This window comes from Melanostigma gelatinosum, assembly GCF_949748355.1.
Source record: "Melanostigma gelatinosum genome assembly, chromosome: 18".
Classification (NCBI taxonomy): domain Eukaryota; kingdom Metazoa; phylum Chordata; class Actinopteri; order Perciformes; family Zoarcidae; genus Melanostigma; species Melanostigma gelatinosum.
This window is the reverse complement of record NC_136651.1, coordinates 19,328,532-19,351,031: the sequence shown is the minus strand read 5'-3', so window position 1 is coordinate 19,351,031 and position 22,500 is coordinate 19,328,532. Positions and strand designations below refer to the sequence as shown.

General features: G+C 43.3%; 1 protein-coding gene across 1 annotated transcript in view; it reads left to right on the top strand.

The window, feature by feature from the left end:
• Nucleotides 1–22,500, top strand: part of wdr7 (WD repeat domain 7) — a gene marked incomplete at its 5' end in the record, with an annotated part of 110,678 nt that overhangs the window by 69,941 nt on the left and 18,237 nt on the right. Inside the window, 3 exons of the mRNA XM_079289944.1 lie at nt 6,224–6,451; nt 13,474–13,660; nt 22,084–22,201. Of these exons, the coding sequence (XP_079146070.1) occupies nt 6,224–6,451; nt 13,474–13,660; nt 22,084–22,201 (533 nt within the window). The remainder of the gene's footprint in view (nt 1–6,223; nt 6,452–13,473; nt 13,661–22,083; nt 22,202–22,500) is intronic.

Sequence of the window (22,500 nt, the reverse complement as noted above, 5' to 3'; positions counted from 1 at the left end):
GCATCATTCTATCCTCCCTCTTCATTTTTTCCGTCTTTCTTTGTCTCTCGATCATCCCTCTATTTTGTCTCTTTTCTTTTTTTTCTTTTCCTTTCCTTCTAGCCTTTGCTCTCTCCCATCCTACCTTACCCGTTCTTCCCTCTTAACCTTTTCTCTCATAGTTTCCTTCCCTACTTCTTTACCCCATCCTTCATTGTTCTCTCCCTCTTTCCTCCATGAACATCCTTTCATTTCTTTCTTTCCCTCTCTTTCTCACACCCTCACTCCTTGTGTCTCCAACAACCACGTCACCATTCTGTCTTTCAAACTCTTGATTTATGCATAATCAAAAGCAAAACCTGAATCAAACATTAAAATATAAGTATATCAATGTAAATACAATAACAAAACATTGCATTAATGTTGCATGAATTAAGGTGTGTGTGTGTGTGTGTGTGTGTGTGTGTGTGTGTGTGTGTGTGTGTGTGTGTGTGTGTGTGTATAAAGGTGAAAGAGTTCTGTTCTTCTGCTCAGTAACATTTCAGTTATTTTTTTCTAACACACAGTTTTACCGTGATTGCATGGAATCCACAGGTTGTTGCATTACTCCATCCTGCCCTTTTTTATTTTTTATTTATAGATTCCTTCCTTTATGGATAATGTCATTCCAGCCAGAAAGGCTTTTTATCCCCATCCGTCGGTGGTTCTTATGAAGATTTAGCCGAGCTGAGGCGAGCTTGTCCGTCCCTCTTTAGTTTATTGGGTTATGTTTGGGAGCAGGTTGGCCAACAAATAGGATTTAGATACAATGTCATTATAATAGATCTGCCGGTCGTGAAGGAAGCTGATCGATAGGCTTCAAAAGTCAATCAGTCCGTCCACAAGGGCCGAGAAGCCGCAGGTAGCGATGCTACCTGACGAACGTCCGCAAGGAAAGCTCACATCTCTGAAATGATAAAAGTTCAGGGCATCTGAAAGTCTTTCAAAGGTCTTGTTTCTTTCTCTTTTTTTTTACGGATGCACCTCTGCGTCACATTGAAAGTCCTTACTTACCTAGTAATTACCTGTGTCATTTCAGTTTTCTTCCATGTATTCCATCCTTTTTGGTACCTTTGGGCTCTTCTAGAATTTAAAGTAAAGTTCTTAGTTTGAATCTACATTCCAGCATCCTTCAGAGTGTGAAATATTTACTGTAAATATATTTATATTTAATAAACTAGAAAGCACTAAAGTTTTACGTTTTCAGTTTGATCTCTGCTCTGTTTCACTTCAGCAGGCAGGTTCGTCCTCTGTTTCTTTATTCTGTGTGGAAAGGAATTTCAACTGAAGTAGTAACCATAGATGATACAAGAATGTCTTGAAGGGCTTTGATTGTAGAGGGTCTAATGGTTAGCGTATATCATAATTAGTAATGAGACTTTACGTCGGTCTACGAAGAGGTGGACTCAAAGTCTTTACCATAAAAAAGAAGAACCCTACAACTAGATGTACAGATAAACGTACATCTAAAATGCATGTGATACATAAACATCGTCGCCCAAAATCAAACCATCGATACATTATTATTTCCCTTTAAGAATACAGAGGAGGCCCCGAATAGTTCCTGCAGATCTTCCCCTTAGGTACAGGTTTGTTCAGTCCGAACCCGACCAGAGTCCAAGAGACGGCCGTTCTGGTTCAACCACACAAGTGTTGTTACCGTGCTTACAGTAATTCTTTAGTCACGTAAAAAAAAAAACCCCAGCAGCACTCAACAAGAAGTAGCCAAACAAAGACAGTAGGTCAATATTTACTAAAAAGAACAAGAAGCACCCGGTCAAGTAGAAAGAACCCGACCTGAACATGAACGTCGTTTGTAAATATCCGTCTGAACCCGGCCCCATTCGTCGGGTCCCGTCCGGTCGGGTATCCATACCCTAGTTCATATGTAGCCCGGTGAACAAAACGCTGCTCGTACATCTTATTGCTGTGAGCACATGGTAATAACTGAAGGCAACGCAGATGAATGCATCAGCGTTTTCATCAGCGCTCTTCTTTTATCTGGTTTACGACAGCGTTCATGACAGACGGGACAGGTGGAGAGAGAAATGGAAATTCACGTTTGTTTGAGTTATCGTTGCCGTATTATTTTGCTCAACATTATGAATTTGACACTGGATTTGAAAAACACATGTTGATGCCTTAAGTTCATTTGTTAATTGTAATACCGGGCTTCATTTTAAAAGGACCACTTTATTATAAGTTGTGTTTTTTAAATGAAATGTAAATGCATCTTTCTGCAGATCATAACTTCAGTGCAGGATTTTGGTCCAGAAAAGATCCAAAGAATCGATGGAGCTTGACAGGTCGGGCGGGACCAGTCAGTCTGTGTTAACATACCATCACTTCTTCAGTCTCCAAATGTAGAAATAACTGAACAAATTAGATGTTACTGATATTAATCCAAGTATGTTTCTCCTCTCAACTTTACTGTTTTCCTAGAAACCGATTTCTGGTTGCATTTTTGAGGAGAAATTAGTTTATGTTTATTCATTTTGAACATCAGAAACGAACACCAATGACTGGTATCCATCCAATCAGGAGCTGTCAGTTACTGTTTATTGACTGTGGGTAGTAAACACACCATTGCATATACACTTTCACGCCACACATTGTACACTCATACTCTACTCTCGTCAAGTTAATAAGCTAAGAAATTAATCTTTTCTACCAGTTTAGGAGGACTACCTTGTGCTTCCCTCCCATCTCGTATAAAGGTTTAGGTTTGTATATGACTCAAAGTCTCCTTTCTTTCTGTCTGAATCCGTCTCTCCCTCCCTCTCTTTACTTTCTCTTTCTCTCTGTAAATCTCAACTTTTTAGTGATTCTGGTTGGGAGTCTATCTCTAATTCTGTTATCTACTGGCCCAGTCTGGCCCAGGGATGGATGCCATCTGTAATCCATTTATCAGAGCCGGCCGCTGGGCCTTTTTCCAAATGACAGCTGGCCCTTAGCAATCTCATTATAAAAAAAAAAAAGCACCAGGATATAATATGGAAATATGGGGGGAGGGGCTCCTGAGGTCTGAAAATGCACTGAAAAACACAAATTGGTCAAAATATTGGACAATCATTTTTTTAAATGTAATCCCAAAAAATACAGTTCGGCGCCCCGTCGTCCAAAGCGTTTTGGAGGCACAGCATCTTTTCAGCAGAGACTCATTGGTAGCATCTGGTTGCTATTACACCAAATATCCGCGGAAGTAAAAATGTCGGCACAAGGTAGAACACTTGATTGGGCCCATGCTCTGGATGAAGGGGAGGCTGAAGCACGTAGGGAGAGAGGTCGGACCTGCCGGGCTATGTGGGTTCATCAGATTTTGTAGGCGAGGAAACACCTTGAAACTAATTAGTTTGTGCTCCAGAACTGAGGACATCATAACTTCTGCAGTAAAACAACAGCATTACATACTTAATAAGACCAAGACATGCTCATAATAATACACTTTTCATCACGTCTGTCCGTCCCGACCCTCCTCCATGTTGATTGGACGGCTGGGTAAAAAGTTACACTGACGAGCACAGCGTTTTACTCAAAGTTGAAAAAACGCCAAACGTGCAGCACTCATAACCTTGTGATGATGTTGCCATTTTTAGCATGACGTAATTATGCATTTATCCCATTTCAAATCATTTTTAAAAGTCTGCTGGCCTTTATTGGACACTGCCATTTCAGGTATGTAATACAGATGCGATGTTAACAGAATTTCAGTTATACTCTGCATCATATGTAATTCTCCATTGGCCACAAAACATCTGATTGTAATCCATCGCTTCATGCTGATCGAGGTTGAGTTTTCGCCAATCTCCAACAGCTTCATGTTCATTCCTACCAACATAGAAAAGCACCTGAAGCTGTTTGGTAAGAGTCAGTAACTAAGAGTAACTTTAGCAGTTGAATTAACAAGCAATCCATATTAACACGTTACAAGCCAGACTAAAGTTTCTAGCATCTTCACAGGGTCTCGCTGCTCCCTCACCTGTACAGATCACTCTGAGGTTCAACTGATCTGGGATCAGACAAACAGCTTTTTTATGATTGTATGGGTTGAAAACGGCTGGAGCTGCTTTTTTCCTGCATTTGTTTGTACCGACTAGTTGTACGCTTCGTTGCATGTCTATTTATTGTGTTTAAACTGGTATTTCTTGTTATATCCAAAAGTCAAAGAGCCAACATTTGTTGAAAAACGATGGATGCAATCTCTTCTAATTCACTTCACCTTTTTATCTGACTAAATATTCTGCTTCAATCCGTACCTTTCAAAAGCGACATTTTCACCGCACACAGAGGGAGGCACGCACCTGTATCAACGGGGCAGTTTAGCAGCAATCTATCAGCACCTTTTATAACCACAAAAACAAAAAATCAATTATTTCCATTTCTGATTTCTGGTGATAACGTCATAAAATATGACGACAGACTTTGGAAATGTTTCATGCAAAAACCTCAATAGAGACTCTAAATGTAAAAATACAAGAACAACTAAACCATCTGGTTCAGCTTTACACTTTAAGGAGAAGGGAGAGTGACTGATCATTTCACTCTCACTTCAACTTCTCAATCACAAGGGACGGTCAGATACAGTTACACCTGGAAGGAGTAAAGGAGAGACAGATCCACGTACACCTCTGCAACATCTGTCTAGAATGCATCTTGGATTTTGATTCAAGGGGTGTAAGGAACTCATCTCCCACTGTGTTACTCATACAGACATTCACGCACACACACTTATTGGTCCCACACAAACACACACACACTCTTGTATTCCTCTCAGGGCTATAGCAGTTCCCCACTGTGTAGACCCTGTCACACGCGCGCACACACAAAAGAGCTTATTTTGGGGTCGTCTTGGGCAACACAATGGACAGATACGCACACACCAAAACGGTTTCCAGTTGTGTGTGTGTGTGTGTGTGTGTGTGTGTGTGTGTGTGTGTGTGTGTGTGTGTGTGTGTGTGTGTGTGTGTGTGTGTGTGTGTGTGTGTGTGTGTGTGTGTGTGTGTGTGTGTGTGTGTGTGTGTGTGTGTGATACCGGGACAATAGAAGTGTGCCTGTTCAGTTGTTATCGGCTCAATGGAGACTCACAGGCCTGCTGTTTTTAGTTTTTTTTCTCGAACCACCATGAAAAGAAAGAAATGAGAACGGGGGTCTCCATTCAGCTAAAACATCTCTCAAACGTGTCGGAGGAAGGAAATAAACAGACCCGCAGTATCTCCAGACCTTTCAGTATGAACTACAATGTTGCTATCTAAATGTAGTCAGTCACTAAAAGCAGCTTCTTACAGGTCAGATATGCGATTCAGGTCCTGCAGCTTTGCATTTAGATGAAGTTCCCGTATCATGTGATGGACATTAGATGGAGCTGTTGGCAGTTTTTTTTTGATGTTTTGTATTCCTGGCTTTTGCAGGAGGCATGTTAAAATGCTGTGACTTTTGTTGGTAGAAATATATAGCTGGTTCTCAAATGACCATGTTATTGTGTAACAAATTTTGGTTTGGTCACTTCAAATGCAAAGGCAGTTGTGGGTTGTTCCATAAAAATGGCATTTGTGTGGTCTTTTTTATCTCACACAAATCTATTGATATATTTGAAAGTTGTTGTGTTTTTACATCATGTATTTTGACCTTAAAATGAAACAAAAGTGTATTGTTCTCAAATTCATATAAAAGTTCAGTAAGGGTGTATCTGCTGTGGTCATGAGGGTTTTGGGAGTAATCCCTACCATGTATAAACTGTATTGTACTGCATATTTTTTAAACATTTGTGGGGTTTCATCGCCAGGGGCCTAACTGCAAATGATCACATTGTTTAGGATCTGTGAGGGATGTGGGGGGCTGAAGAAGCTTAAAGGGAGTCTCAACATGTGTTATGTTGGGCAGGAAAATTATTTCAACACCTTGGTAACAATGGATCTTGAATGAAGATAATTTGGTCAACCTAAAATGAACTTTTGTGCCCTTTGAAACGAACAAATGCACAAACATGTTCAATCATTTAGTCTGGAAGCTAATTTGTACTTAAAAAATGAATGAAGTGAATAAAGTGTGCTCAGTTGACATGGAGATGTCACCATGTGACTAAAGTATAGAACTAAGAAACCAAATAATGAGCTAAGCATGCAAGGTCCCGTCTTGAGACCAGGGTGAATCCTGTTCCATCAACGAGAAGGCCCTGTGTTGATGTGTCTCTCTGTCTCTCTACCAGGCTGTCTGTCCAACCTTCCGCCCAACGCTAAGAAGATCTCCAACTCGTACGAGGAGCGCCGCAAACAAGCCACCGCCATCGTGCTGCTGGGGGTCATCGGGGCCGAGTTCGGCGCTGAGATAGAACCTTCGAAGGGTGTGGCGCGGGCCCGAGCCGGCGGACAGGCGCCCGAGGGCTTCGGACTGACGAGCGGAGGGTCATCCAACTACTCTCTGGCCAGACACACATGTATGTACAGAGATGACACACTCATGGCCATATTTACATTCTGCTTATCAACATATGTAGTTTGCGTCCCGGGGTAGGGAGGCCTCCCAGCATGCACCAGGGCAACAGTGTTCCTGGGTTGTCGGCACTGCCAGAAACAGAGAAACATTCTTTTCTTAGTGCTGACTCCCTTTGCATGGCCTCCTCTCCACAGACCATCATTAGGGCCTGGACATTTTGGTTTTGTCCAACAAGTGTTCCCTGTTGTTCTTTTTTAGCTACAGTAGCAGTGTGTCGTGTGGGCTGGGTATCATTTAACAAACTACATTAACAGTACTCTTAAAGTGATTCTGATTAAAATAGAGTACTTTATTTGATACCTTCTTTTCCTAATTCATTTGAAACCCTTCATCTGAATGGAAGCTTTCAGTCCATGGAATGCCATCACCGACTTTATTTTTACACACCCACAGGCCTGTAATTTAGCCATACTTTACAATGTTTTGGTGGCATTTTTGATGCGATGAACTGCCAACTCTGTCAAATCACAGTGCTCGACCACACCACAGACTGTATGGGTTGTGGCTGCTGCTGTAGTGAGCCAATCACATGGCACGTTAGATCATAGAACCCTTGGGTTGATTGCGAGCGAAACCGTACAATTCTTTTTAGATCTGGATCCAAAAAGGATCTTCTGCTGGTATCGTTTCACTGGAGAAGCTTGGATACTACTTGGGACTGGGTTATTTCTGTAGATACCTTAAAGGTATCGAGTACCCATACCCACCTTGGGATGGCAGTGTCGGTTGGACGGGTGCCACTCACGGTTCCTCAGAGATTGAATCCGACTGAGTTTTGAGGCTGTACCATGAGGCTGATATTTTTGGCTTGGGGTAAAATTGGGGTACAACAACTGTTGGATGGATTGCCATGAAATTTGATCCAGACATCCTTGGTCCCTAGCAACTGAATCGAATAACTTTGATGAGGCCTTGAACCCTAAACCAGCCTTTGGGTTTTTGACTGAATCTCATATTATGTACATGTGCATATATGTGTGGCCTCACAATACTCTCACTCTTAGTGAGATTCTGAAATGTTCGGTGGCGCCTGTCTTAGTCCAGGACCATGGTTTTTCCAAACTCAGAACTACACAACTGTCAAAGTAGAAACTTCGGTGTTGGATTAGAGGTGAGGAGAGAGATGGGATTGATTTTCACCCACCAAGCTTCACACCTTAAGGAGCTCGGCACACACACACACGCTCACTGGGCCCAGCCTGTGCCACGCCGTGCCTGCAGCGTTGGACCTTGGTGGGCATCAAACCTGCACTAAGCAGAGCCGCTCTTCCATCCTGCTGCCCCTGAGCTCTGATTGGTTGCCTCTGGGGCCATCCGCCCAGTGACAGAGCCTGTGCTGATAGACTGTGGAGCGTGATGTTGGCCCTGTGCACAGTGGTCAGCTCGCCTGTTTGGCCTCACCGGACACACAGAAAACCCCAAGCCCATGTCATCAGATGAGAACAACTCCAAATGTAATTGATCCCCTTGAGTGGAGCTCGCTCCACCCGATTAAAACCTTTCACGTACTTCTCTGGCTGGGTTTCATTTGGACAATGTGATCCTGTATGATACTTTGTTTTTAACAGAATAAACCAAACTTCTCAAAGTCATCAATGTTTAATGTTGTCTTAACATCCAGCAGTCACACGAGAGCTTTGACCAGATTAAATACAAGATGATATTTGAAAGATTCTCGTTTCAACCACAAATCAAAGAACACGTTAAGACTAAGGCCTAATTTCCACTGCACGGTTCGGCTCAACTCAACTTTCGGGATTCCCAGCTGATCGCCGTAACGTCTGGGTGTGAAACTCAAAAAACGAAACTCAAAGGCAGATTATCCCGTGGACTATTATGAGGACTGCATTTATTGTAACCCGAGTACACAGACGAGGAGCTATGTGAAATGGTAAGAGGACTTGCTTTACCTCTGGTGGTCCTGCTGCTGCTCTCCACAGCCGGCTGAGTTTTGCCGCAGAGAGTCAGGTCGGCCGGGGAAGTCGACCCGGATGCAGTTCCCTATGCCGCTAGACGTAATGGCCAGGGCTGCTACGCTCTGTGTTTACTTTCAGTCAGACTGTGAGACAAGTGATTGATCATGTGTATTTGGAAAGCTGATGGAGGCTTGCGCAGCTTGCCCCGAGACATGTCATTCTGATTATACGTCCTGGGGAATGGAAATGGGGAAACAAGCAACCGTCTCCCATGTCAAATCCACGCTCTTTGTAGACCCATTCGTCCACCCCGGCCTCCTCTTTGCCAAGAGGTTGAGGCTGTAACATCATGCTACTCCTGTCGTATTTAGGCGTTTGAACAACTGGACAGTCACCACCACCTTAACTGAGGCTGCGCCTTTAAAAACTCACCCAGCTATTTGACCTGACCCCACAAAGAGGCTGAACCCTGTAAAAGGCGTTATTGCTTAATATAAAGCTCCATCAGACAGTTACAGATGACTGTAAAAAGCATGTGGTGGAGGACATTTCTTTTATTCTTGTAATGCTGCTTTCATTCCTGCCCCTTTGTCTGTTTTCTCCCTCTCTCCTTTTCACTCTGTTCTTTTTTCCAGCTTTCATTCCAGTCTATTGTTTCTCCCCCCCCCCTTCTCCTACTCTGTTATGAAATTGAAAGATGGATCGGTGTTGTTGGCATACAGCGCAGTGCGTGTGATGAATGAGAGCTGTCCACCCAGAGAGAGGGAGGGTACAGTAGTCTATACAGCAGAGTGTAGATTGATGTTTTCATATGGCGGGGGGGTGGAGGGAAGACGGAGGGGGAGATTGAGCTTAAGGGAGGAAGGAAGGAAGGATAGATGATGACAGAGGGAAGGTGGGATGTCCATGGACAGGATAAAAGAGACAAACTGTACATCTGTGTATCGTCTCTGGACAATAATGCTCACGGTAAATGTCAAAATACCTGGAGTGCCCTCTGAGGCCCGTTTCACCGTGAACGGTGGCATTTTAAAACATTCATGAGAGCCGATTTGAAATTGAGTTCTTTATTCTTTTTCTATTCTAGAAAAGTGAACGGGGGAAAAGCGGGTGATGGAAACCTGAGGTTTGAGCAGCGCTCCTTTAATCGCGTCATGTCACTGCGCCCTCTCTGGAGAATTAGCTCCACCAACTGATCTTGATGCGCTCTTCTGATATTCATGCAACAGCAGTGCAGGCAAACACGCATTCATTTGCATTTTGTTTTCCTGATTGTCTCGAAATTCGTCTACATTTTTCTCCTAATTTGTACCTCATGGTTGTCAATTAAATAAGCTACGTAAAGATTGAACATTTTTTCACATCGTAGCTATAAGCTAATTTTGTATTTTATTGATGGTGCTGAGAGAATTCTTGTTGCGAATTAATGTTTGACTTATTTTAGGTTCTATATTGAGGCAAGTTTTCATCCATAGTAGCAATCAGTAATTTAGTTAAACACAGTAATAGTTACTGTAGCTTAATCTTGGGTTTGCGTTCGATTAGCAGGATATGTTTTTTTAATGATTAATAACTTCTTAAAGGTGATGTATACGCGCAGCTAACATGCTAATTAGCCTGGATCATGCTCGACATTACAATAGCCAGTCGAACTCGCTAGCTTGCTAACTGCCGGTTAGTAGTTCAGTTTTTTTAACACAGGTATTCTTAATGTATCCAGTTGTTGTTGACCAGATACTACTTTTATAATTTTTTGATATTATTGTTTTTATCATATAATTATTCACAATACACAGCATGTCTTCTCTCTCACTCAAACTGGCTTTTATTCTTTCTCTTTTCGTATAGTTTTTTTATTTTTATTAATTCCTTCTCTCTCTCCCTGCAGCGAGTCCGATCTGGCTCTCGTCCACTAACCAAGTCCCCCTCATTGATTTACCTTCACCTCTCATTGAGAGAGAGAGAGAGGGGAAAGTAGAAAAGCCTGTTAGTGGTCGACTCGGCCTGGTAAACTTTAGACATCGCCGATCTGTCACTATTTCACACTCTCTACTTCTCGCCCTCCTTTTTTGCACCCTACATCCTTCTTTCCTTCCTCCCTCCTCGTCCTCCTGCCCTAATCACCCTCTCCGTGTTTATGTGACGTGTTTACTGCTCTAACTAACGGCTCATTATGGCCAACTGATGCTTTGTCAATAGCTATTGGTTCATTTGGGTCCGGGCCTGCCTTTTAAACAGAGATGTCCGCCGTGAGAAATGGACCCGAGTCCCGGACCTCTCTCACTTCCTGCTCACTGAGTAGAGAGGACGGGTCGTAAATTTGAATCTCGATCCGGCCAATTACAGCGCTGATTGTTAACAGCCATCTTCAATAGTCCAGGACAACAAAAAAAAATAGAGGCTTCTACATGCAAATAGTTTTGTGAGATTAAACCTCCGTCAGGTCTATTATAAACACACACACCTGCCCACCCACAGCCACTGTCACTTCACACAGCGTTGCACTTTGACCTCATACCCTCTGAGGCCCGCTCTGTGTTGGGGGGGGGGGGGGGTGTTGCAGTTTGACTGTGGGAAAAGCACGTACACGCGTATTATCAATGTCAAGGGTTTGAATCTGACCTTTTGCCCCATGTCCCCCAAATTATTCCGCCGATTTCGTCCCATCCTCCCACACAGTCACCTTGATTTATTGATTATCAGTTCATTTCAAACTAATGTTGAGTTGATTTCCTATAAGAGGCCCAGCGAAGTTTGCAAAAGGCGTTCATCGTATTTCACGCAACGCAGACCACAAGAATCTATAAAATATATCCGGGAACATAGTTGTTTATATTTTTTCAAAGGGCAAGGCTGATGTTTTTCTCATTTTTCTTTTTTAAACAGTGTGCAATTGTTAAACCTGCTGAAGAAATACTAAAACACAAAGACAAACATCTTCACTAGGAACCAATGGCCGTAGTGCTGACAGTCACAGACGGGTTCGGGAAGTTAAGAACTACTGAGATGTTCTTCTGTATGTTCTTTTCTTATGTTCTTTCTACCATACAATTATTTTGATAGTGATGCGTGGCATAAATGCAACATTGAGGACATTTTTTTTTGCTTCGTTTCTTTCGCGGTACAATTTTTCGGTTAAGCCGCTGGTGACACCACAAAGTAGAATCCCACCACCGCTTCGGTGACCGGCTGACAGCCGTGGTTACATCCACCTTCTGTGAACCTTAAAATAATTCCGGAAAGTATTTCTTACCGTCCCTGATCTGTTTGATCTATTCTATCTGTTTTAAAGACACCTTTAAGTTGGAGCCCTGATTAAACACCAAGTGACAGAAGTTACCACTGCTGGGAACTGAAGCTGCTCCAAACATGCACTCTGTCAATATTGAATTAAGACACAATTGCGTCAGTAGAAGAAGGAGATCATTTGAGAAAAACTGATTGCATGATTGAAGAGAGTTTGGTAGAACGAGCATAAAGGAACAGCATAACTCTGAGTGGAATTGATTTCTGTTGGTGGCCTCGATGGTTTGTACTAATCACTAACTGGGGGTCAAAGTTCATCCAACCCTACATGACTGCTGATATTTATACTCCACTGTTTGTATGTATATATCGATGAATGTAACAAAAACATGATTGATTTTTTTCCACCCTTACTGGCGTTTGCCCACGTCATGTCGATCCCCAAATGAGGGTCAAAGTTCGCCGCCCTATCACCGAGTCGCCGCACGTCAACCGCACACCGGCTCTGCATGTCTGACTCTTTGCCAACAGCCACAACATAGCTGCTAACAATGTTAGCGCAGACGTCCATCTCCTACAGCCTATGTCACCCGTAACGACGTAGCACAACGATGCTAACACAGTTAGCGCTCTATCTGTCGCTGCCGCTATATATTATAACAGTCGTACCCAGCAATGCTAACACGGTTAGCCTCCAGCTATATCTTTCATAGCCCCATTCGTAGGCTGTGTGTGTAGATCTAAACCAATAAGGAAGGGGGGGGGGGGGGGTTTAAGGCGGGTTGATGATTTAATGCCAGGAGATCCAGATGATGACATTAGCTTTGTGTGTCTGGAGACTGGAGGACCTTAAGAGCCACCACAGGATTATAAGAACGTATAGTCAGTGATCTGTTTTACATTACATGTTTCTTCATATTATTTACATTTCAAGTGACAACACAATGAACTGTATCGATCTCAGATAGTAGAAGAAGAAAAGGGCCCGCCTGAATGCTCAACAGAACTTCATCGATGCAGTTCTGCGTATACGTCAATGAACTCTGGATAAATAAATGAATGACCAGTTCATTTATGATAAGGTGTTTATTCTGCCCCTCTCCGTCTTGATTTTCCTCCGACTTTATCCTTTCGAAGCACTTTGTGAAGAATCTGCTCTGGACCTCCGGCTTCAGTGGGTGAGACAGGCAGAGGGAGACAGACAGACACCTGGGAGGAAGAGTGTGTGTGTTGGGGGGGGGGGGGTAGTAGTGTTATTGAGGGATGGGGGATATTTTCTGGAGCCTTAATGGTCAGCCTGTCTCCACAGAGACTGGCTCAAATGTCAGGTCAGCTATGAAGCGACCTCCATCCTGCTCGCTGTCTGCATCCTCTGTGTGTGTGTGTGTGTGTGTGTGTGTGTGTGTGTGTGTGTGTGTGTGTGTGTGTGTGTGTGTGTGTGTGTGTGTGTGTGTGTGTGTGTGTGTGTGTGTGTGTGTGTGTGTGTGTGTGTGTGTGTGAGAGAGAGAAGCACCAGAGTTGAATCTTTCCAACCCAAACCCTCGTTTGATCCAACTTTTGTGATCCCAAAGAGAGCCAGATCTGATCTTGGAGCATACAGACCTGACAGTTGATGCAGCAGAAGCTACACCTTTATCACATCTTAATTCTCTTCGTCTCCTGATGTCATTCACCCCTGTAGCAAAGGGAGGAAAATAAATTGAAATCACATAAAATGTGCTGTAGCATTGTTAAAGCTCCTCCTTTCAGATAGCCCAACTATTCTTCGTCACTCTGATTCCACCGCTTCTGCCGTTCACAGGTAAGGCGCTGACCTTCCTGCTGCTGCAGCCCCCGAGTCCCAAACTGCCCCCCCACAGCACCATCCGCCGCACCGCCATCGACCTGATTGGCCGAGGCTTCACCGTGTGGGAGCCGTACATGGACGTGTCGGCGGTGCTCATGGGGCTGCTGGAGCTCTGCGCCGACGCCGAGAAGCAGCTGGCCAAGTGAGTCCACGGTCCACAAACTCAAATGTTGCTGTTGTTGATAAATCATAAAACACCATCTGTTATACATTCTGATATAAATATAAACACTGTACCTGAATATATATAGAAAACACGAAGACCGGAGGAAGACCATGGTAGAAAGAAAATAGTTCCTTCATGAAACTGCTCACAACAAGGTCTGGTTTCTCTTCAGGAACCAGGTCATGAGTTCTGCAAAGAAACATTGCTGTTAGGGTCTTTCAAATGTATTTTTGGGGGGGCTTTGTGCACCACCAGTCCCATTTTATTGGAGGGAACAATCTACAAATCCAACACCCAAACAATCTTTACCAATAAATAGCACGGCGGGTAAGCGGAAACGTAGGTATTTTTTTATTTTAGGGTGTACTGTCCCTTTAAAAAAAAAAAAAAGAAAACAGCTGATGCATATAAAAACAAAGCTTACATATCGAGTGAAAGACAGACAGACTGAACATGACAAAAGGACGCTGTTGTTCAGAACAGTCACATAGTTTATGTTCAGGAACGGATTCGTTTATTCATTGTTTGTGGGTTCGGCTGCTCGGTCTTCCCTCTCTCACACACACACACACACACACACACACACACACACACACACACACACACACACGCACACACAGAGAGAGAAAAACACTCAGGCATCATATAGCCGGCACGCTGAGTTATGGAAGCCAGGCTGTAATCTGATTGCAGGACATTATGATGATGTCACGATGTCTGCGTTGCTCCGACATGGGAGTCCTCTGTCTGTGTGCCTGTGCGTTTGTCTGTGTTCATATGGTGTCATGTTGTTTTTCCTCTTTTTTTTTTTCTGCCCCACCATAAAAATGTCCATCCAGATAAAAGCTTAACCAGTGAAGCAATTTCCTGCCCCTCAGTGGACGAACCCTTTCGCTTATCATGGCCAGTTCACCTTTCCTCAGCTGAAATACGTGAACATGCTGACAGATGATCTCCTCCGATTGTTGTATTTGAGGCCTGACGAGTTGAAATGATCCAGCATTTTACACGAAAAAGCAAAAAGTGTCAGAAAATAAATTAACAAAAGGGATCAAATTGATCCTGGGATCTTCTGATGTGGTCTGGTCGTCTTAGTAGATGTCTGTGTGAAGGCGGACTTTAGGTTGATTTATCTAATCGTGTGACTTATATCCCAGTTTGACTTTGACGTACATAGAGACGCCGTATACGACTCCTGTCAATCACAGTAAGCCCGCCCTAAAGCATATCCTGCTTTATGGTCTGTCTGACTCTAAATGGACCATCATTTACTAAATGAACATCATGTTGTATTGAAGAAGACTTGAAACTAGAGATTGAGACCCTAAACTCATGTTTACAATGTTTACTGAGGGAATAAATCAAGAGAGAAGTAGAGTCATTTTCTCATAGACTTCTATACAATCTGACTCCTTTTTGCAACCAGAGGAGTCGCCCCCTGATGGTTAGTGGAGAGAATGCGGGTTGAAGACATTTCCGCATTGGCTTCAGTATTTAGAAGCGGAGGTTGCAGCCAGGTAGTTGGTCGTAATTATATACCGCTAATATCAACCCCTTGTCTGCATTTGCCATTGTCCCAATGTTTCTGCCACATCTATCGTCATCAAAACAGGAAATAAGTGTTAAAGTAAGGCAAGGCAAGGCAAGGCAAGTTTATTTGTATAGCACATTTCAACAACAAGGTAATTCAAAGTGCTTCACATAAAACCATTAAAAGCATCAAAACATAAGGCAAAAGAAAAGGAGATTTAAAAACAATTAAAGAAACAGTGTAAGAAATCAAATTCAGTCATAGGTAGAGGAGATTTAAAACATACATTGAAACAATAATTGAAGTAGCCAAGGCCTCTGCTCTGGACCTGTCCTCTGCTACTTTCTTTTAAACTTCGCCCGTTATCAACGATTCATCGGTTAACTCAAGATTTGCGCTCTCGTACAGAAACTCCGTCGAGGATACTCTAAGCAGAGATATCATGTTTTTTCACTGGACGCTACCCACAATCCTGGTGTCCGGAGACTTGATGTCTTGATAAGGTAATTTTCACATGTCTCCCTGAGACATTACGCTGCACGCAATCAACCATACACTGCCGCAATTCTGCAATTACTCGCACACAAACCACGTCAGGAAAAGATCTCTGCCGATCTGCGTTTTATAGTGTACGCCTTGCACGAACTCGGTCCCGGAGGAAATGGCGATATATTGTGCAGTCCTTTTAAAACCATTAAAAGCATCAAAACATAAGGCGAAAAGGAGTAAAGGCTCTTGCTTGATTTCATTGGCCTCCTAGGCCAGGCGTGACATTGTTGATCAGTGCAACTCTGCGGCTTGCGCTCAAATGCTGGGAATATTAGAATTTCTGAACACGTGCACCGCAAGACAGGAACGCTCGCCAGGCGCCCTCACACCACAGGAAAACAATGGTTTTGCTGTCTCTGTGGGACTTAGTCCATAGATGTTGGGAGCAGCAGAGTCCACTTTGGCTCCTTGAACATCAACGCCACAACCAGCAGAGAGTAAGTCAAAGGTCAAGGCTGCCTTCACACATTCATAGTGTGGTTGTAGCATTTTGTATGAGTGAAGGTCAGAGGTCACAGGGAGTAAGTAATTCAGTGGCATGCTCTCATGTATGGTACAAAGGACTGTGTGTCTTCCTCCCTGCTGAAATCTAGCTGGCCAACATGAGTTGATCCTATTAAGGCTGAAACTGGAGCTGGGTCAGTCTGGTTAAATGAGTATAGATATGTCTGCTGCCCGTGTGTGTGTGTGTGTGTGTGTGTGTATGTGTGTGTGTGTGGAGGAGAAAACAACGCAATCCGATTTTAGTAGAATAGAAAGTGAAGAGAAGTTGAGCAGACTCAAACGTAAAGATTCACACAAAATAGTAAACATCAGGACGAGTCTGGAGGCTGGGGAGCCATGAGTTACACACTGAGTTAAGTTATGTTAAAACAATAGCTGGTAACTTTTTGTGTCAAGGGCCAAAAAAATAACTTTTTTGGCCCTTGACACACATTGTATAATTCCACCTGAAATACTACAACTGTTATTACTACTACTAATAATAATGGTAAAAATGTTCAAATCAATGTTTATTTTAGGAATAGTGCTGAGTGATTGTAGAATGACATCATTAATTGACAATGTGGACAAACTGATTGGAGTGGCATTTATTTTTAAATGAATATCTGATGATAGTTTTAATGTCAGTTGATTATAATGATCAGGCAGGAGATGACTCGCACTGCTCTATTAATGAAGTAAGCTAATTTTAGGTGCACTACAACAGCGTGACAGTCGATGGAACGATGTATAAATAGACACAATCTCACACGAGGCAGAGATACGACTGCGCCAGCTTATATTGTTCTGGCTTGTGTGACTTGAATTCATGAATGTGCAGAGTCAGGAAGACTCAGGAGAGAAACTGGAGGAAAAGGTTTCAGGAGTTCGCGCTGAGATCAGTTAGTCTGAGCGATGCACTCTACAATGCAGGGGATTGCTCTGTACTTCTTGACCACAGTTCTGTGTTCAACACTGTAGAGTAGACCAGATCATCCTGATTAAGAGGCTACGTGATTGGGTGGACATATAGCGTTAGACTGGTTTTCATCTTACCTCACTGACAGAAGTTTTACCGTCACTGTTGGAGACTGTGTCCTGTGGTGTTCCACAGGGCTCGGTTGTGGGGACTGTTATTTTAAGCTTTATGTACCAGGTCTGCACTGGCATGCATGTATTTATTGTGTACTTTGTCAAGTGTGTGTGTGTGTGAGAGAACACACACCAAAAAGTTGTTGAAGGAAATAACACTAGTGCACCACAATACACACACACACACACACACAAACAGAGTCGGTTTCAGTATCACTTCACTGGTCAGGTTATACTGTAAAAAGATGAGGAAAGTGTGAAATGTTGAATGCACGCACAGACACACACACACTCACAGAGGGTGTGTTTCAATGCAGCTGACTTGAGAATGAAACGAAATAAACAAGAAAACTTGTTAAACTTTCAAAACTTCTAAATTCCTTCAGTAAATCTGTCACTGGAAAGTAACCTCATCAGATCAGTGAACTGGGATTTAAAGGCCTCTTGCTGACATGAGCCTGACTCCCATGTGTTTGTTGTCACCGCTGCAGAGATAAATACGTGTTTTAATGTTTGTCTGCAGGCAAAGAATAAAGTCTGTCTTTGACATGTGGGGATAAATACATGCATTTACGTTGTGCTTTTGAAAAATTGCCTGTCGTGCGGAGGTAAGCCAATGTTTTGGTAATCTGTGTGCGTCGTGCAGAGAAAAGTACACGTCACCGCGGATGCCGACTCATGACCACAGCAGGCTGTTTGCACGTCGGAAAACAATGATCCGCAAACCACGGGTCACTTCTCAGAAAGAAAATGTCTTTCAATCCGTGCGTGTATTCATTTGGGTTACTCGATTACATTCAGAACCGGCTTAAAATGCAGCTTTACGGTGTTATTATTAGACAATCGGAGATAATAAAGTTAGAATCTCATAAATATCACTCTTGAAAATATTCAGCAAAAACCCGTCGGCCACTAAACATTTGAACAAACTAGCCAGTCGAACAGTCAGTCAGGCAATGAGTGAGCCATTCTTGAATCAGCCAGTGAATAGATCACTGAACCAGTCAGTCAGCAAAGCATCCAGTTACCCAACTAAGCAACCCGGTTCAATCTGTTTGTCTGTAAATGAGCAAGCCGGTCAGTAAGTCAGTACCTAAACCAGCCAGTACTTCAGTAAAACATCTAGTCAGTAACCAGTCAGCAGATAAACATACCAGCCATTAAGTCAGTGAACCAGCTACTTGTTAAGCCAGTTGGTTCCCATATTGGTAAACCAATCATTCTGCACCTGTCAGTGTCCCAGTCAGCAAGTCAATCAACCAGTTACTCAGTCAGCAACACAGTTTGACTCAGTCTTTAAATCCAGCGAGTAAAGCCGGTCTCATGCTCCTCCCACTAAGCTCTGCAAACACACGCCTGCAACTACATGAATGTGACTTGCAAACAAACCCTGCCATGTACCTCTATAAATAAGAAATACATTTTAAAAAGCCGACTCCACATGGCTCCTTGTTGATGATTGGCTCGTTGGTCTGTGGTACCCAAACCCCGTTTGGGATCCTGAATACAAAAATAAATAATACTGTTTGATAGCACTTCCAATGAATGAATAAATATATCTTTATGTTGATTGCCTAAGTTTTTGAGTGTTGCTTCCACTTCTCATAATGGGTAACAATGAGCCCATTCCACACTTGAAACTAAACGAGTCTGGATGAGAACATTTGGGAGACGTGGTTAACTCGTGTCTAAAAACGTGCATTCTCTCTACTGACCACCAGGGGGCGACTCCTCTGGTTGTATCGAAGTCTATGAGAAAATTACTCTACTTCTCTCTTGATTTATTCCCTCAGTAAACATTGTAAACATGAGTTTATGGTCTCAATCTCTAGTTTCAAGTCTTCTTCAACACAGCATGATGTTCATTTAGTACATTATGGTCCATTTAGAGCGCCCTAAAGCAGGGGATGCTTTAGGGCGGGCTTACTGTGATTGACAGGTCACTGTTTCAAAAAAGCCAAGATGGCGCTGGCGAAATCCCAGAACTCAAGGCTTTAAATGTCAATCCACAAACCAATGGGTGACGCCACCATGACTACGTCCACTTCTTGCATACAGCCTATGATTTTAACTCTTAAATGTCAAACATGTCTTAAATGAATCGGGGAAACCCCGATAAGACTGCATCTGTAAACCCTTCGCATTACCATATAATCTGGGCTGAACATTGGTACCTACCAAGGGCCCAGACCAGATTTCTCCGTAAGGAGCTACAGTGCAGACTGCAGTCTCTACTGTCCGGGAGGCCGTTGACTCAAATGAATCTGTCGGGTAGATCCACATCATACGTACATAATGGCCAAAGCGCAAAACCTCCTATCTGCAGAATTTTCTGATTGCCGGATTTCACTTTGGATGATGAGAACAAGGAAGGCTGTTCATATTCAGTCTGTTTTTAAATAATCCCGCCCTTCGTTGAAACTTAATTTAGAGCATTGTTTTGTAGAACCTCTTCCAACTTGCACCAAGTGCAAAACCTCCGATCTGCAAAATGATCCAGGCATTTTGCAGATCGGAGGTTTTGCTCTTCGGCCATCGATGCTGTCTTATATGCCGTTTAAATAAAGCAGTCCGTACAGTCCCTTACTAAACCATCCACTTCCCGCCCGTTTGTAACTCACTGAGCAGATCAGTAAGTCAGTCAGTCAACAGCCGGACACACACACACACACACACACACACACACACACACACACACAACCTTTTGAGTGTGTGTGTGTGTGTGTGTTTCTTGTTCGCTCCGCATACTGTAAATTCAGTGGTTGAACAGTTTTCTGACTGATCTCGTAATCCCGTTCACTTTATTTAATTTGACAAAGCTTTAGTTTTGAATTTTCTGGGTAATTCCTATTGTTTTATTCAGTTTAAATTCTACTTTATGTTGCCACTCAGCACCAAACGAACCACTCTGGATATAATGTCGTCCAGTACAGCACCACCTTACACTGACCTCACTACCGACCATTTCCTTGAATTGACACATGTCCGTCTGTTCTCCTGCGACTGCAATAATAATCTGGATTATTTCATTACATGTTCTGAGCGTCGGCCGTTAACCTCGATGGTTCTCGGTACAATTAGCTCCCGGCCCTCCCGCTGCCTTATATCAACACCGTGACTGCTTCCAATTACAGCCAGCCCTCTAAATTAAATGAAACATTTCAATATTGCTGATATATTGCCAATATATTACCGGTATTAATTACAGGTGCTGTGGCTGTGATCGGTAATCAGAGGAGATGAATCGTGCTGCTCGGCCGGCCGTCCACCCATCACTCCCCCCTTCCCTCCCTCCCTCTCTCTCCCCAGAGTCACTTCTTAACAAGGTGGCCTTGCTCCCCCCTCTCTCTCTCTCTCGTACACACACACACTCATAGGGGAGTATGTGGCCAGCTGTTAGGGTGTGTGTGTCTAATTCCTGTTGCATTGTGGGAGTCCATTATGCCGTCGTCTGCTGAATGGCTCCCATTGACTCGGCCTTGACATTATAAGCTGCCCGCTAATCTCTTCACTCCATATATTAGTGAGGCTCGATCTCTCCGCCGCTCTCCGTTTAATCTCATTTTCTTCCCCTCTTTGTACGATTGTACATTTAAATGTGTCTCTGCCTCTTTACATCATTATAGAATCTCTTTAAAGGATAAGCTCGTGATATTCTGTCGTGTTTTTTTTATGAAAAGACCAAAACCAACAGTGAATATATCTACTAATTATTATAGTAGTAAGTATTGTGTGTGCATCAGAGCCTGATGTTTCTCCTTCCTCTGTGCCATAAAGCCCCACTCCTGTCCAATAACTATTAAAGCACATTAATGAGCCACGCTGTCACACTGGTGGACATGGTCATTACCATGAACACACACTCATTAGTTTCTGATTGACAATGTTCATTTTGACTCCACTCAATCCCACATACACCGTCCTGCTGCCCCAAAAACTCATTAGAGCACCCAATGTGTATTAATCCGCTGCTGGAAATAATCCCAAACAAATGCACTGTTTATCAGAGCTCTGGACTTTGACTTTGACTTTGAACACCAGCGATCTTGTGATCCGTGACTTCACCTGGACATCAGCCGCTTCAGTAGGAGTGACTTCCCCAAACCAAAGATTAGAAAAAACAACTGCGCAGCGACTCAATCCAGAAGCAAGTCGGGTTGCATTAGGATTGAAATGTGCAGTTAGTAGTTCAGACAACAGAGACTTGAAGACTCTGCTGTGCTTGACAAAATACAGCTGAGAGGTGACCGATAACACACTAAGGCAAAGCTGATGGGTTTTGTCTTAGAATTTGAAATGGTATGTTTCTTGAAACACAAAGTGTAGGACTTGGACTTACTACAACCTATTAGACCTAAGACACACTTGTGACTGGCAAAGCAATGACTATTATTACCGCTGTTGTTGTTGTTGTTATTATTATTGTTTTATATAATAATTAATTATCTGTCTCGCGCTCTCTGTCTCTCTCGCTCTGTCTCTCGCTCTGTCTCTGTCTCTCGCTCTGTCTCTGTCTCTCGCTCTGTCTCTGTCTCTCTCGCTGTCTCTCTCTGTCTCTCTCTGTCTCTCTCTCTCTGTCTCTCTCGCTCTCTCTCGCTCTCGCTCTCTGTCTCTCTCTGTCTCTGTCTCTCTCGCTCTGTCTCTCTCGCTCTGTCTCTCTCGCTCTGTCTCTCTCGCTCTGTCTCTCTCTGTCTCTCTCGCTCTGTCTCTCTCGCTCTGTCTCTCTCTCTCATATATTCCACAGTATCACCATGGGTTTGCCCCTCAACCCCCCGGCTGATTCGGCTCGCTCGGCCCGCCATGCCCTCTCTCTTATCGCTACCGCTCGACCGCCGGCCTTCATCACAACCATCGCAAGAGAGGTGAGACTGAACTGTTCAGACGACCAACCGGCAGCTTCAGGAAGTCCTCAGCCGACACAAACGTTCACATACCATGTGCTGTCAGCGGAGGTTTGAGTACAGAGTTGCCTCTTTTATTTAGTGTTGGTAACAAAAAGAGCACTTCAGAAGATACACACTTGATTTGTCCAACTCCGCTGACTCCTCATTAACTGTGGAATGTCCTTTTGCACTTTTCTATCACTTAGATTTGAATCACATTAAAATGTGTCTTACGTCCTGTAGCAACAGGAGGAATAGTTTTTTAGTTTTTGATATTT